Source organism: Homalodisca vitripennis, chromosome 2 (genome assembly GCF_021130785.1).
Source record: "Homalodisca vitripennis isolate AUS2020 chromosome 2, UT_GWSS_2.1, whole genome shotgun sequence".
NCBI lineage: Eukaryota > Metazoa > Arthropoda > Insecta > Hemiptera > Cicadellidae > Homalodisca > Homalodisca vitripennis.
The window spans coordinates 163,504,486-163,522,248 of record NC_060208.1 but is presented as its reverse complement, the minus strand read 5'-3'; the positions used below and the strand labels follow the sequence as shown (position 1 = coordinate 163,522,248).

Below are 17,763 nucleotides of genomic sequence, written 5' to 3'. Positions count from 1 at the left end.
TGGTTATTATACTTTTTTCTAAGGATTAGAAAGTACAAGTAAATTCATTGGAATAAACTAATATTTCAGCAATAAAAAAATGTTACGCTTTGTTACATTTTAACAAACTATAAGTTACACATTCGTACACCTGGACAGCATTTATATGCCTTAAAAATATACCAAGTAATTTACAGTATTATTCATAAAAGTAAGAAATTGTGATGTGAAACATTAAATTGAAAATCTTATACAATATACAAGATTATAAAATAATGTCAAATAGCATCAAAGCAATTAACAATAAATCAAGTAATTATATTACTTAATTTATTATTTAGAAAATGTATTGTGTATGTATGTACCATTAGCAATATTCAACATTAAAATTTTTATGTCACACAAAAGTACTCTTCAATACTATATAAGGCCTTACCTAATGCCGGGTCCACACCAAACCAACAAAACAAAAACTCCAACAAATCAGCAACACAACAAAACTGCAAGTTTTCGAAAACAGGAACTAATTGTCAACTGCTGTCCACATTATGAAAAACAAAAATCAGTCAACTTTGTGATCCCGATAGAAAATGTGGCGAGCTCGAAATTTGGAATTACAAAGGAACAATGGAATTATTTATTATGGCAGTGGTTTTTCTATTCCTAAACCAAAAAAAGAAAAAAAAACGTTTTTTGGGTTAGGCCGAGCTTGAAGAAACCGACAAAAAAACTATGTTGAGGAACTATTGGAAGATTTAAGAAAAAAGACGATAGAGGTATTAGTGGAGAAATGCGATGCAGCTTCAAAAACTTTTTAAGAATGACCAGTACTGATCTTGAAAATCTAATAGAAATCATTGGACCCTCGATACAGAAGAAAAATACAAATTTTCGAAATGCCATTAGTGTAACAGAACGTTTAGTGATTACTTTAAGATTTTTGGCAACTGGGGGAGTATTACCAGAGTCTGATGTATCTTTTCAAAGTATCCAAACAGGCAATATCAGTAATAATTCCAGAAACCTGCGATGCTCTCATAAGTGCCCTAAATACATATGTCAAGGTAAAATTTAACATTATTAATAGGTAGCTGTTAAAAAATAAACTGATTTTTTTAAAATAACTTTTATTTGGAATGTATCTGAAAATTACATGTATGACTGAGCTGATTCATTTGTTGTTATCCGCGTAGCTGGCCTGGATTCATCAATCTGGGTGGTATGTTGATTCGATGAGCAAGACGGACTAGTCAGTATCTCGTAGGTTTGAACGCTGGGTGGGTGGGTTTGAATAAGGTTGTATGCCGCCTGGATTTGAGTAGGTTCCAACGCTAAGGGTACTTGCGCAAGACCGAATGCTATCTGGACTCATATAATTGTGGTTGTTTGTATCTGTAGAACTAGTGTGAACTGCAATTGGAGATCGAAAATGAAGGAACGGTGTCAATTGCTCTTGAGTTTCTGTGTTTTTTGGTTGGTCATATTCTCCTATTTCTGCTTTGTAGAGAAGATCATTGATCAAATGCTGCACAGTAGCTTGCGGCATAAGGAGTACGAAGTTTTCGCACTTTTCTAGCAACTTAGCTCACCAAATATATCAAAATCATCGGGTTGTACAGATGTTCCTTGCTGATTTTTTTTATATACTTCTTGTAGCATTCCATAAACTTCTGCATTTTGCTTCTCACTAGTGGTTAGAACTCTTTTCTTTGGTGTGGTAGATTTTGCTTTTAAGCTTTTGGTGTTTTTATCAGTAATTTCCTTTTGAGCCTGCAAATCTTCGTAGCTTTCTTGTAATTCTCCCATATTACTTGTACTCTGGCTGACGCTAGCGGTATCATCGTCATTTGTTTCGGATTCTTTTGCCTCTTCATCACTGTCTGAATCATCACTTTTCCTGTAAAGTAAAGAATGTATGTTATTAAAAAAACTGCATAAAAAATATATTAAAAAAATGTATATTAAAAAAAAATATATAATAAGAACTTTCAATTAAATTTAATTTGTATTTTATTTCAGACTCCTAAAAGTGAAGAGGAATGGAAAAAGTTAGCGATGATTTCAACAAGATTTGGCACTTTCCACATTGCATAGGCGCAATGGACGGAAAGCACATTGTAATCGAGGCACCTACATTCAGTGGCAGTGAATTTTTTAACTATAAAGGAACATTCAGTGTAAGTTCTTTTTGCTGTTGTTGACGCAAATTATAATTTTCTGTATGCAAACGTTGGTTGTCAAGGACGAATCTCTGACGGAGGTGTTTTTAAAAATACGCCATTTTACAAACTATTGGTTGAAGGAAAACTAAATTTTGCCACCAAAAAACGTGTTCTTCTTGGAAGGGACAAAGAAAGTCCTTATGTTTTAGTCGCAGATGATGCTTTCCCCCTTAAACCATGCATTATGAAACCATATATAGCGGCCATCAAGATAAGGGGTCAATAGAACGTGTCTTCAATTACCGAATTTCACGTGCTCGAAGAATAGTTGAAAATGTGTTTGGCATTTTAGCGTCTGTGTTTCGAGTGTTTCGCAAACCAATGCTGTTACAACCAGAAAAGGTAGAAAAAGTGACTTTGGCATGCATTTGTTTGCATAATTATCTAAGGTGTGTCTTGTCGAAAAATAAATATAATCCACCAAACAGCTTTGATGTAGAACATATTGATAGTGGTACACTAGAAGATGGCGCATGGAGAAAAGATCAACAAACTTTACAGTCGTTTTTTAATCTACAACAGACTGCAAGAAAATCATCTGTAGAAGCTATGGAAATAAGAAAAGAATTTGCTGAATATTTTATGTCTGAGCAAGGTCAAGTTCCATGGCAGTTAAAATTTTTGTTAATCTATTGAGCAAAAGTACTGATTTTTTTAGGGAAAATGAATTTTTTTTAATTGATTTAATTATTTATTATTTCTAATTATTAATAACTAATAACAAGTTCCATGGCAGTTAAAATTTTGTTAATCTATTGAGCAAAAGTACTGATTTTTAAGGATAAAATGATAGAAGTATAATGAATAAATATAAGTAAATAAATAATGCATAAATATATGTAAATTTTATATCTAATAAATAAAAATAAATAAATAAATATCTACCTGTGTATTCGATAATCCGCCTATATTCCCACTTGGTCTTGGCTTGTTTTTATCTTTTAAGAAACTTAATAGTGAATAACCAAACCAACTTCGAAACGAAAGTTTTACCAGCTCCGGATTTTTTCAATAACTGATAATTTCTGTATTCTCTTTGGTACTGGGTATTGATGTTTTTTATCTTTCTGTCTACTTCCTCTGAAGAAACATTACACAATATTCCTATTTCCTTTAAGGCGTCTGCCTTTTTATAACGATTTTTATAATCAGGGGTGTCGGGCATCCCATAACAATTTACTTTCTCTATAAAAGTTCGATTAATTTACATGTATTTTCAACACTCCATTTTATTGCTTTTCCCGATGAAGTCATTTTGCACACAGCACGAGACAAACTGAACCACAAATTTTAAGTTTTGTTTTCTTCCTGTGGAAAGCGTACACACTAGACCAACAAAGTTGCCAGAAACACAAACAAAACAGCAACAGTTTGATCTTTACCGCCAGGCGACGGGAAAACAAAAAGTTGTTGAAAACACGAACAAAACAAAATTGTTGCCGAAATGTTTCGCTTTTGTTTCAAAAATGTTGGGAAACATTGAGTTGCTGTTTTGTTTTTCTTTTGTTGGTTTGGGTGTGGACCCGGCATTACATTTCTATTAAATCTATTTACATTATGCTCTTTTTTTAAGTTAGGAGGCAAGTGCATATAAAATTTCAAACCTATAAAGCTAGTTTTTTTTATAGAACTCCTTTTTATGTGATTGGGCTGTTGGTATATCTTTTCCTCTCATATTATAATTATGAATTTCTTTTTGTTTGTCAAACAAATCTAAGTTATTTTAAAACTTTAGAATAGTTTTATATATTAACATGGAGTAAACACTTTAAATTCCAGTTCAGTAAAATGAGTCTTACAAGAATCTCTTATGTCAAATTTTAAAATTATTCTAATAGCACTTTTTTGGATTTGTTAATTGACTTAATTGATTTGTCAATTTTTATCTTGATGCATTTCTGTACACCTTTATTCTGTAACAAATATGAGGTTGCATGAGAGCAAAATAAATTGTTTTTAAAACATGTATGTCACACACATGCAACATCCTCCTAAGAGCAAACAATGCTGAACTCATTTTATTATCAATATGTAGTCTGAAGTTTAAGTTTTCATCTGAGATAATGCCTAGAAATTCAGCTTGGAAGTCCAGTTTCTTATCTAATAAAAATGATACTGGTGTATTTACATTGTTATGTTTTTTTAAAGAAGGCCTACAAGTAAAGTTTACAAATTTAATTTTGATTGACTTAGGTTTAACAACAGATTTCTGTCTGCCAACAATTTATCAATGTCTTTTATTAGAGATTATACATTTGTTTCTACTGTTAATGAATTTTTGTTATGAAGTAACAGCTTATGTCATCAGCATACATACATAAATTGAATCTACATGATACATAATTTAAATAAAGTTTTACTGTATATTAGTTTTGTAGCATAAAAAAGGTCCCAGCACCGATCCTTGGGGAACTGAGTATGTAATTTCTCTAATACCTGATTTTATATTTTGTAAGAAATTATTTTGAAGTGTGTTTTTTCAACAAATTGTTGGTGACTTTTCAAGATAAGATTGTAACAATAAGAGTTCTTTATTCCTAAAAGATAATTTTTATAATAATTTGCTGTGGGATACACTGATGAACGCCTTGGTCAAATCCAAGAATATATCAGTGATTATATTATCTTTATCTAAGGCTTCTATGACATTTTATACAAAGGTAATTAAAGCCATAATACAAGACTTTTTAGGTCTAAATCCATGCTGTACAAAGTTCAATCTTCTCAAAAAATTCAGCTAATTGATAAAGCATGCATTTTTCAAAAACTTTTAACAGTGCCGGCTGAACTGCAACAGGCCTTTAGTTGTCGGGTTCATTGCTGTCACCCTTCTTAAGCAAAGGAATGATTTTAAAAAAACTTTTAATTCTGTAGGATATGTGTTAGATCTAATAGAACTATTCATTACACGTATGAGAGGTTTGACAAGACTTCCTTAGCTTTTAAGACTAAGGCATTGAGGGTATCTCACCATCCCCGGAAGACCACTTAGGCTTAATCGAACTTATAATTTTAAGCATATTTGTTTCATATAAAGGCATATAACAACAATAATTTGATGATGAAGCTTCATTGTTAACAACATTCAGTATTGTTCCTCTCAGTTTCTGGATTTAAGTAGTTTTATACCATATTAACATTAAAGATGTTAAACACATTTGACACCTCTTTGGGATTTGAAATAAAGTCATTATTTACTTTTAAAAAAACTATGGTAATGGTTGATCTGCCTTTTTTTATCTCATTATCACTCCATTTGCATTTTCAGGGTATATTTTTTTAACTTTAGGGAAACGTTTGTGAAAATAAAACCATATGACGGAGTAAAAATATGAAAATTTCATCTTACAAGGAGATAAATACAACTTCAACTAATTTTCTTTATTTAGATCAAATAGAAATGAACATATGTTTTGCTCACTAAATATTCTTTTATTTACAGTAACGTAATTCGAAAAAATATTTCCATTGTCTGAAAGTTGACTTATTGTGAAGGTTTGCCCATAATAGTCTGCAAGCTTTGTTATCATTGAATATGAGTATAAATTGTCTTTCAAAATTTATAATGAAGTAGGGTGTACAATATTTTGATCTATCTGTTACTCTAGTAGCAACATTAAAGGTATTGTAGAGTAATGGTGGGAAGGGTTGATTCAATAAGAATGTTAAGTTCAGCTCCAGTTCATCTTCCAGTTATTGCATCGTTTGAAGTCTAACGCTGTGACAGATTTGACATCTGGAATCAACATCCATCTGAAGAGATCCAAAACAGTCGGCGACAAAGAAGCTCAAAACAAACTTTCGACATCAGAGACACCTGGACCAGAAACAAATGCTGAAGTGGTGTTCTCATTGTCTCATCAGGTACGCAATTGTTAATGGATGTTGATTCCAGTTTCCAGGAGTCAAATCTGTCACAGCGTTAGACTTCAAATGCTGCAATAAGTGGAAGGTGAACTGGAACTGAACTTAACATTCTTATGAATGGTATAGTACATGCCATGTGTTTTGATTAAATTTATAAAAATCTTAGTATCATTTTTATTTTTCAAAATGTTAATTGCGTATCTAAATGGATATGTTTTGTTATTTTAGATTCAATAAAAAATTACTCTTTCTGTCAGAAGTTGCTTCTCCCCTCAAACAGCCAAAAGTACCCTCGCTAGATTCACTGTAAAGCACTGCATCCCCCACAAACCCAGAACAATCATCTTCACCAAACCGACTTTCCCCCACCAAACACTAAGATGCAACTGCAACTATGCAACCTGTCTTCTGTTTCAATGGACTGCCTTCATCCACCACCTCCATTGTGTCCAGGCTTATGAAATTCCTTCATGTTGTAAGTATATACTGTATACATTGTAAATAAGTAGCATAGTGTAAAAACATATTTCTGGAACCTCATAAGTCAAAATAAAATTTGTTTCTATTTTTGGAGGCTCCGTCTTGCAAACTTAGCTTCAGCTTCATTGAGGGAGTGAACAATGAAAACATGCTCATCTTCAATCATCTCTTGGTTACTACTGTCTTGCTACCATCTCTCACCCAAATTTCTTGACTAGAGTTTAAAGTACTTATTACAGAGTTCAAAGGATGGATATATTCTGAGCATCACAAACAAAACATTAGTTTATCCAAGAGGTTTGTTTATCTGTATTGTTTTAATTTTGTACATGTTTGAATCTGGCCTTCCTAACAAACTTTTATTATAGAATGCTTTTGTAGAACTTTCAAATACATCAGAATTGGAAGTCTAAATTGAAATCTTTTCATACAATAAACTGAGAAATATTAAATTATTCATTATTTTACTGTTGTTAAAATATGATAATTAAATCAACTTAAGAATACATATTCCACAGTAAGTAACATAATTGGAAAAGAGGTTAACAAAAGGATAAAAATGTCCTGAATGTCCCAGTTATCATCCTCATTTAGACATGTATAATGTTTACTGTATTGTCTGTTTTATTGAACCAGACTAAATTATTGTAGTTTTACTACTAAATATAATAAAATTTCTGGTGTTATTATTCACAAATAAAGTATAATTTAATTTATAAAAGTTGAATTACAACAATAAACAAATAAAATACTGACTGATTCATTTTTGCTGTGAAATAAATAATATTCTATTTGTATGTTTTGCAAACCAGGATTTAGCTTAATTGTGCAGCAAACTTCCCTTTCATCTTTGTACTGATAACAAAGTGATTTTAGTGGATTTACCTCAAAAATATGACTTACCGGTCATGTGTGAATAAAGAAATTAAGAAAACTGATTTGAAACTAAAAGCTTTAAGTGACCATTATGATAATGTGAGTTTTGTAGAAGCGAGTGCAGCTGGGAGATACATGCTTGCACATGGTATGCATTTTAATTCAGTAGGAAAGACATGGATGGCAATGAAGATATGGGAGACCCTGAGACATCACCGGAGAATTGATGTCACCTCGATCCAGGGCTACCAAACCCAATCGGACTAATGTTCTCTCCATGTCAACGGGAAACTTCACATTGTCAGAAGAGAGGTTGAAGACACAGGACTTTACAATAACATACACCAATTTTCTGATAGCATTACAATTATTCATATAAATATTCAGTGTCTTAGAAATAAGGTTAATGAATTAGATATATTTTTAAATGAAGGTAAATATGATATAATTTGCCTTAATGAACATTGGCTTGCTCCTCTGGAGGTGGATCTCTACTTGCCTAATGGGTATAATTAGGCAGCCAATTATTGTAGAAAAGATCTAGGACATGGGGGAGTATCTATATGTTAGTAATAGTTTTGTATATGATTATGAACCAATAAATGTAGAGCAATTCAGTCTTGAAAAGATGTTTGAAGTGGCATCAGTTGTTTTCCCCAGTATAAAACTAATTGTTATCACAGTTTATAGAACACCAGAGTCAATTATTGAAGTGTCCAATGATGCTCTAAATAATCTGATTCTCTTTTTGAATAAATTTAACAAATTTAAGAGTTTTAATCTGGTTATAACTGGTGACATTAATTTGGATATTTGTTTTACAGATAAAAAAAGAACTAATTTTCAGAATATGTTAAGATCTAATAACCTGTATTGTTTAAACAAAAACCCAACTCGATTAAATGCCTGTCTTGATAACATTATTACAAACAAACATAATCACGAATATCCATGTGAAATAATTCAGCCACATCTCTCTGATCATCTAGGATTAAAACTTAATATTAAATTGAAAATCAATACCGGAAATTATAAAAATAATTGCAAGGACCAAACAACAGTAAGTACTTTTAGACCTTTGAATAATTATTCTGTAAATAGTTTTATAAGTAGGTTAAACAGATTAGATTGGCTTGGTGAACTGTCAAGGGTTTGTTCTGCTGAAACTCCTCTGGGGCTCAACAGGTTTTTATATGGCAAAAGAAGGCGATTAGATGTATAGTGGGAATTGAGGACAATGAATCATGTAGACCGCATTTTATTGATCTGAGTATTCTAAGGTTACCCTGTGTGTTCATGTTTCAATCAATTATGTATGTTAAAGACCATTATGCAGAATTTAATTTAAGAAGCAGTAAACATGTATATAACACCAGAAATAAAAACCTTATTGATGAAAAATTTGTACGTCTAAGTAAGACGAAAAGTAATTACATACATATTCTCATAAAGCTTTTTAACAAATTACCTCTAAATGTAAAGTCTTTGTCTGTAAATAGTTTTAAATTAGTTCTTAAGAAATGGTTTTTAAAAAAAGCTTTTTATAGTTTAGACAAATTCTGCAATGTTTCATTATATGACATAATAGTTTACGTGTAATATTTATATCATAATTTATTCTCATATTTAGTAATTTTTTATTATTTGTTGAATTTATTGATTGTTAATTTTATTAATTGTTATATTTGTTTATTGTTATATATTGTTAATTGTTATATTTAGATTAAAACACATTGATAAACAACAAAATTATCTTATATCAAATTTACACTGAAGTCAAATGGCTACTATTTTATTTATATCATTGTGAATTTAATTGACTTATGTGACAAAGCATATTGTAACATATGTTACTTAACGGCAATAAACAAATTGAATTGAATTGAATTTTCTATCTGTGCATTCCTCTAACTGAGGTGCACAGTTCTATTCTCTTTCAGGAATTGAACTGTATAACTACTATATTTTTGTAGATAAATGCAAAAACAAGTTCATACAATGTGTTGGTTTTCAATAGTTTATTTTTCTTTTTAGTACAACTCATCAAAAATTTAAAAACACATCTAATCTACTTTTTATCCCCTTTGTTATATCAGCTGGAGAACTATATTTTAAAATGCTAAGTTTGGAACTTATGAATATAGTGTTCAGAAACAGAGGTGATGTTTGCAAACTAGTCTTGCTCCCCAGCATTAACCTATGTTAAACACATTCTTTGTTTTAATATTGGTAGTAAAAACCACAGAAAAGTGAAAATACAGATGTCTCACTGACAAAACATTGATAATCATTTCAAGTAATATTATTGGCTCAATCTAAGGTTTGTTTCAACGATGGGCATGATTCTAAAATACATTGCACGCTCCGATGCATGCATCTTGTCTCTTTCAACGAGTAACTTGTGACTTGCCCCATATCCTTGCCTTTATCTTTACGCTTTTCTATAGTTTTGCACAATACCATCGTATTTGGCACGCAACATGTATGTAATGCTGGTGTTGCTGCAGCCATATTCAATTTGTCAGAAAAGAAAAAGAATACTATGATGCTATCACTTATGAAACTGTATTAATATCTTAATACATTTTAGAATCAAGATTACTTGGTGCCTGAGTGTCAAGTGAGGTAAGTGAACTTAGTTATACATTTTTTTTAATTCCACAAAGATGTCAACCAATGATTTTGATTCTGTAGGTAAATTTCATAGAAATATGGTTATTGTAATCACCCTCATTACATAATTTCCTGGTGATTTTTGCATTTTCTCCAATTATTTGCACCCAGAATCCAAAAATTACCATAATCCTAAAACATATATGTATGTACTTGTGCTATATAATATGAGCTGTTAACGCGATAATGGCTGTAAATTTTAACAGATTCTGGTTAAACTTAAAACAAAGACAGTATTTCCTCATACTAGCTTAGTATTAGCCAGTCTTAATCAATAAAAAGTTTCAAAACGGCTGTCATTCACCTTTTATGCACAACTTTTAACTCTGACTATTTCCCAAAATAGTCCCAAAATGGCTGTCTTTTATTATTAGGTCATTTTAACAACTTTTATTATATCTTTAAAGATTTTAAGAAGGTTGCCGTTTTTAAATTTTAGCAAAGGAATGGTTATATTTTAGTTGTACAATGTTTATATCTACAGGGTTTATAATACTTTGTGAAGTCTTGACACAACGGTCATTCAAGTTTTAGAAGTGTATAACATTGTTATAATCATTATAAAATGAATATGTTTACATACTTTTAATTAATTTCTAACCGATCGTAAATAAATCAAGTCCATATTTTTACAAAGAAATTTATGTGTTTATAACAATCTTTGACATGTAAGATTTCAAGATTTAATCCAATTTATTTCTTAAATATTCATACAAGATTGATGATTGAGAAAATTTATAAATATTTAAAGTGTTATGAGTACATTAACATGCCAATATTTAGGCACCATATCATCAGTTTTGTACAATTAAACAGTCATAACTAATAAATGACATCTATATTTCAACAAGGCCGGAGGAGATGTTTAAAACCAAAATGAAGTTGAAGTCAAAATATAATTATGACATCCCACTCTTTGCTCTTTTGTTCAATTTCTTTGTTTCTTTAGAATGGAAATAAGAATTTAGGCTTTTGATTTTAGTGAGTATGCTTTGATAACATAACATATACAAGAAAGCAATTTTCTAAATTGAACCTCAATATTTGTTGCTATTTTTATATTCAATGTGCATTGCTTTCCATAACCAACTTTTTTCTGTTTGTTTAAAAATGTCTATGTTTTTTCTCCATTCTATGTTATAAATTGAAATACAATCAGATTATATATATTTAAAAATATTTCAATGTTAAACTAGCATTACCGTGGGTATAAATAAATAAATATTATATAAGAAAGTGCAAGGAAATGGAAGGTATATTGAACTGCTAAAGAGTTACGATTGTTTCATGACACTTCTTGTCAGTCTTGAGGAACACATGTGCCTATTTGTGGCAAACCATGCTACTACTTATGTAATATGCAATGTTGCACTTAAATATTATGCATCTCTCTCGCAACTAAGCACAAGTTGCAAGACACTTGAAAAGAGGTATAGATCCCATGACCTCTTTGTCAGTCTCACAAAATGTACTACTTACTACATGCTCCCATCCCAAAACTTATGAAGTTGGGCAATGCTCCTGCCCCCTATGTTGACTTCTTCCGGAACCACAGCAGCACGAGTTTCAAGTATTAACTCAAGACCATTCTTCACGATTTCAGCAGGAACAGTCACTTTCTGTAGAATGATTATAACTGAATCCCACCATCCCACTTTGAATATTGAAAAGCAATGATCGCAGTGAATCAAGGAATGGAGTATCATGTATTAAATAAATAATCATCTGAAAATTGTCAAGGATTTTGCATCTTTTTGTGTCAACCTCAGAATTTAATTGTCATTCTTCTTGTTATAATTTTGTTTTAGTGTTGTCCTTGTTATTATTTATTAGTAATATCGTCCTTATACTAATTTTGTTAATAGCTATTATAGCTGTATTGTTATGTCTGTATTGTTATAGCTATTTTAACAGCCTTTTACTATTGCATGTTTATCTGAATTGTTTTCTCAACAAAAAACTTTTCCTGTAATTTTTAAATTAGTAAGGATTCTTTATGTAAAATGGTGTTTAATATATTAAATAATTCTACCCTTCTGAACCAGTTTTGAATTAGTAAACAAAATAGTTTATCAAACATGTCCTGCTTATTAATATAGAGGAATAAATGAATTGATTCTTATTTTTTTTAACTACATATATCTTTTAACACAGCAGCTTGTTTTTGTAAGTATTGAAATACTGTTCGACCTAATTAAATGTAATCATTTTCGATTTAGAAGTAAATTAAAACTAACTGTAATTCAATCATAATATACATATAAAACAACGAAATTTAAAAAGCCCGGGTAAATTTAGTCTTGAACCCAGAATCACGAGGCATACATAGCCAAAACATTTATTTCCGTAATTCAATGGTTCCAATATAATGCGTGGCTGTTAAAAAAGTTTTTATTGAATATAATTTAAAATACAGTGATAAAATGTATAATAAAAATAATAAGTAACGATTTAAAAAGTAAAGGAGACACTGCTTTGCATGCTGGGAGACGGTATCAGCCGATTCGTCGTCTGTTCTCCTGTTCTCCATCTTCTTCAGTGTTCTAGGGCCGGAGGAAAAATGGCTCAACTTTCCGTTCGTTTGGCTTCTGCCTTAGCAAAGCAATTATCCGTTGCTGCCCCTCAGGTAATTTGTTAAGTATACTAGTAACAGTTTAAAGTAAGTATGGAATGTTTTGTTCCGTACTTAATCCGTAAAAGTATTCAATTGTACAGTGGCCTGAAGCACTCCTGCACTATCGGGTCACCTTTAGAAGCAGAAGGGCAAGTTAATCCCATCTATCATTTTTTCAAAGTAGTGTTATGAATTTTTATTAAATACTACCTTAAAAATTAGAATTATTTAAATATTTTACATTTAAATGTGGTAAGCGGCCACTTTACTTACAAAATGTTACACATATTGAATTCCTACACCCAATAGGCTAGGCCTATTGCAGTTTAAGAGCCTAAATTTGTTTTTGTCATAGAAATGGTTTAAATTGTATTGTTTAAAAATCTTTGATGATATATAGGCTAAATGAATTAAAAAGTGATGTCCACTTAAACCAAGTTGATAAATTTAATGTTTTGCAAATGCCATATATTATTCATAATTTATTGTTAATAGGTACTTCTTATTCTAGAAAGTCACAGGCTATTAATCAATAGGTCAAGAGTCAGCACTGTCTTGTGCTTTAGGTGGATACCACTGATGATACTCCTTTCAAATGAAATTTATAAAATTTCAATTAGTTTTGATAATATTGCGGGTAGAGTACGATAAGCGGACCCGGTTTTTTTGTATCGAAGAATGAAATCATCGATACTTAATATTCTCATCTCAAATCCTAAACTATCAATCGATATAAAAGTATCTATAGTCCTCAGTAACAATCATATGTTTTAAATTAAAATGTGAATTTAATATTTACAGTGATCAAACAAATTATTATAACCAAAATTAGGAAAACTGAAGACGACCATATTTGCTCCTCTCACAGTTACCATTTGAAAACATTAACAGTCAGAGGTAAAAGAATCAGCAATTAAATGCATTAGTTCTAACACAACACCAAAATCAGTGAAAAGCTTTTTAGATGATGTGCAGGTTTGGGAACAGTTGATGACAAAACCACATTTTCAAGTCAGCAGTGTGTGACCAAAACTGATTCTAACACAACATCAAAATTATTAGTGAAAAGCTTCTCAGATGATGTGAAGGTTTGGGAATGGTAGATGACACAACTACTGTGAAGTCACCAGTGTGCAACCAAAACTGATGGTCTTGTTAGTTTTGCAAAAGAAATTTATGTACCGAAAATAAGTTTTCTTTATCCAAGTGGACCAGCTACACCATTCTCTTAAATTCTTTATATGTTTCGTATTACTCTTACACACAACCATGAATAAATTTATATATTATAATGTAGGCCTATTATAATAAATGAATCACTATGATAAATATAGCTCATTTTTTGGCTATGTAAAAATATTCCCACTTTTTGAGAACAACCCGTCTTATCTTGTGTACTAAAGGTTCAGGACAGTTTTGATGCCATTGCACTATCATCAGTTTGTTCTTATGAAGTTGTTGATTGACCAGAAGATATTGTCAGCCAAATTAACATTATTAAATTAATAAAGTCATGTTGAAGTCAATAAATATAATGGCACGAATCTTTTAAGTTCATATACATAGTGACAGGCTTGTAGTAATGTAGGCACACACAGACAACTGTTATTGTAGTGACTAACATCTTCAGTTGCAAATAGACAAGGGACTCAGAGGAATGTCTACTCACTGATAGTTTGACATTTTGATTGGGTCTTACACGTCAAATAGGCAACAAATAATAAGTTACTAGTTTACAATAGAAACAATAATTCCTTTTTGGATACCTGTGTTTACCATAATAATTTGTAAATATTTTTTCAAAACATTTTCAAAGTTGTACAAAAAGAGTGGTCAATGTATGTATGTATTAAACATGCTCTCAGATCTCCATAGGCAAGAAACATTACAACGCCAATGATCCGTAAAATTAGCGAATAAGCTAAATTAAAACAGTAAATGAAGTTACAATTAATTAAATTAACTCAATTAAAATTCTGGAAATTGTAGAGACATGTAAATATTAAAATAGTCTTAAGTATTTTAGGATCTTAACTTGTTAAACAACTACGTATTTTATTGGGTAATGTAATGGATTAAATAAATGTATGCCCTGACAACTAAAACTATTTTGGGTGCTACTGTACGTGCACCTAACTGTACTAATTAATTGTTGTTTTTGTCTTTTTTGGCAATTGGTTTCAAAAGAGTGAACATCAATTGCCATGGAATACCGAAAGAGGTAGGTAACATTTGATGTACAAAATAGTATGCAGTACATACAAAGATGGCCGAACGAGAATCCCAAGGGTAATAAAAGTGGTGTTCAAAGTGCATTATCTGAACTCCAGAGATTCTACTTGCTAATCCAATATTACCCCAAAAGGAAAACACCATAAATGACAGTGAATTTAGCATTGTAGGTCTTCAATATAACATCAGGTATAACATATTGAAATGTGACCTGTTAATTAGGTATTATAGCTTAACTCATACTTTACAATACACATTCTTTTAACTACAGTTACATGCAATGTCAACTGCATGAAAGTTAATAATGTGTAAGTTATATGCTAAGTATTAAGCCAAAATACTATTATGAATATCGTGTTCTATCAATCATGTTTATCATAAAACATCTGATTGGAGATTTTCTAATATAAATTCCATGATTCAGTTTTTATAGTTTTTAATATTCAGGCAAATTCTGAATCTACCTTGGATTCATGTTTCAGATTTCATGGCCTGCTGCCCAAGTAGCCAGCCGCAAACTTCATGTATCATGCAGTCAGCGAGCGGCTGAGATATCTTCCATTCTTGAAGACCGAATTTTGGGAAATGCGCCTAAGGCAAGTGTTATGGTCAAATTTTTAAAATTTAAAATAAATATACCAGTTCCATTTAGATTATGACACTGAAATATATTTCTAATTTTCTACACAGGCTGGCCTTGAAGATTGTTTTCTAGAAGATAGGGTTCTTCATCTATATATAATGTAACGAGTCATTGCAATTTTGTAGGCTGACCTTGAAGAAACTGGCAGAGTACTCAGCATTGGTGATGGTATCGCCCGTGTTTATGGACTCAAGAACATTCAGGCCGATGAGATGGTGGAATTCTCCTCCGGACTGAAGGTAAATTGTACAAATTTACAAGAAAGGTCAAAAACACATCATGACTGTGTGTCTACAGCCACATGTGTAGATTGCATACAGTTCTATGATCTGCTATTATATTTTCAGGTTATGGGTAATATATAATATTCAAAGAAGATAGAGTACATATATATATATATATATATATATATTTCTTACTTTCAAGTATCTTTATTAATGCTTTGGGTAAATTACAAGTGTTGTAATTTATTCCCTTGTACATGTTATAAAATATAAAATCTTGTAAGAAAATGTATAACGAAAACAATTGATATTAACAGATATTCATATTTTTTAACAATTCATTAGTATCACCAAGACACAAAAATCTGTGGAAGAATTCCACATTTGTCCAATAAATTTTTGTCTTTTCTTTAGGTAACTCTTAGCAACATACTGCCTTTTCTCCTTATGCAGTGGTTGCAACTCTGTTGGCAATTACTTATTTACGAAATTTTGATCAATACGTGACAAAAATAAAGTCAATGTGAGATGTTTGAACTAGAAACTGGCAATAATTTTTTCACAAAAATGCAGGTGAATTTTAGTGATTTTGTAAGATGTTTTTAACACATCGCGTGCGACGCGGTCACTGGCGACCACTACACATACCACAACTGTGGCAGTCAGTCACCAGTGACCACGCTGCACACGGTGTGTTAATGTGTTTTTTAAAGTCAATTTTCACATATTTATCAAGCTATAGGCTAGTTCCCCTAGAAACATTATTGTTTCCACAAAGAAATAATTTAACAACAAAAAATATAAAAAACTATTTTTACATAAAAAATGAATATACATAAATATAATAAAGGATTACTTGAGTTAATTTTTATAAATTCTTTAGCAGAACGTAGTGTGAATTTTAATTGGAAAAGTCTGGAATATCTAGTTTTATACCATTATGTCTTGAAATGTACATAACAAAAGTTTAATTTGAAGAAATTTATAGGTAATTTTTAGAATAAGTTACAAAAGTCAGCAAATCCTCAAAGATTTCAAATTTGATGTTTATATAAAACCATTAAAATCTTTTCTCTTGGATAGATATTGTTTATTTAGATAATGCATAATAAAAAAAAAAATTAAATATGAAGATTATAAATTTAGTAAGAAACACATCTTTTTTTAAATGGCAACAAACGTCAATATTATCTTATGAAACATAAAATTATAAATTATGCTATAAACTTCTGAGGATTTTTTTATCTTAAAATTATTACTTGACATGTCTTGTTTTACAGGGTATGGCCCTTAACTTGGAGCCTGATAATGTGGGTGTGGTAGTGTTTGGTAATGACAAGCTCATCAAGGAGGGAGACATTGTCAAGCGAACTGGTGCTATCGTAGATGTGCCTGTTGGTGAGGACTTGTTGGGGCGTGTCGTAGACGCTCTGGGTAACACCATTGACGGCAAGGGACCTCTTAAGGGAACTACCAGGTCAGTTCTGTTCAGTGTGTGTACTTAGATAATATCATCCATCATATCAGCTTATTTTAAAATAGCTAAACAATATTAAACATTTAACATAAGACTAAAATTTATTTAGTCTTCTTGTTTTGATAAGTAATAATTTAAGTCAGGCGCAGTCAATGAAAACTGTCAGCAAATTAGATTAAATCTTATAATATATTAAAATGTTCAAAATTTTATGTAAAAATGTTATCACTTTTAATTTTTTTTTTCAATTCAGAATAGGCCTACTGTATTAGCTAGGTATTTGTAAAGTAATAATACTAATTTTTCCTAAACAGTAAACGTCAGACTATAGAAAATTTCAGTTAATTCAGAAAATTTCCAATTAAATTAATAAAGTAGAAGAACTCAAATTAGTACATCGCAAGGCAATTCTTTTAAATTTTCTAAAAAAAATTGGATAGTATATAGTCATTATAGATTAAAGTAGATCATTAAGA

The 17,763-nt window shown here is 30.8% G+C and overlaps 1 protein-coding gene across 1 annotated transcript in view; it reads left to right on the top strand.

The window, feature by feature from the left end:
• Positions 1-12,561: 12,561 nt before the first annotated feature.
• The window catches only part of LOC124354971 (ATP synthase subunit alpha, mitochondrial), a 38,255-nt gene continuing 33,053 nt past the window's right edge, over positions 12,562-17,763 (top strand). Inside the window, exons 1-4 of the mRNA XM_046805809.1 lie at positions 12,562-12,723; positions 15,426-15,539; positions 15,712-15,825; positions 17,091-17,287. Of these exons, the coding sequence (XP_046661765.1) occupies positions 12,577-12,723; positions 15,426-15,539; positions 15,712-15,825; positions 17,091-17,287 (572 nt within the window). The 5' untranslated portion in view covers positions 12,562-12,576. The remainder of the gene's footprint in view (positions 12,724-15,425; positions 15,540-15,711; positions 15,826-17,090; positions 17,288-17,763) is intronic.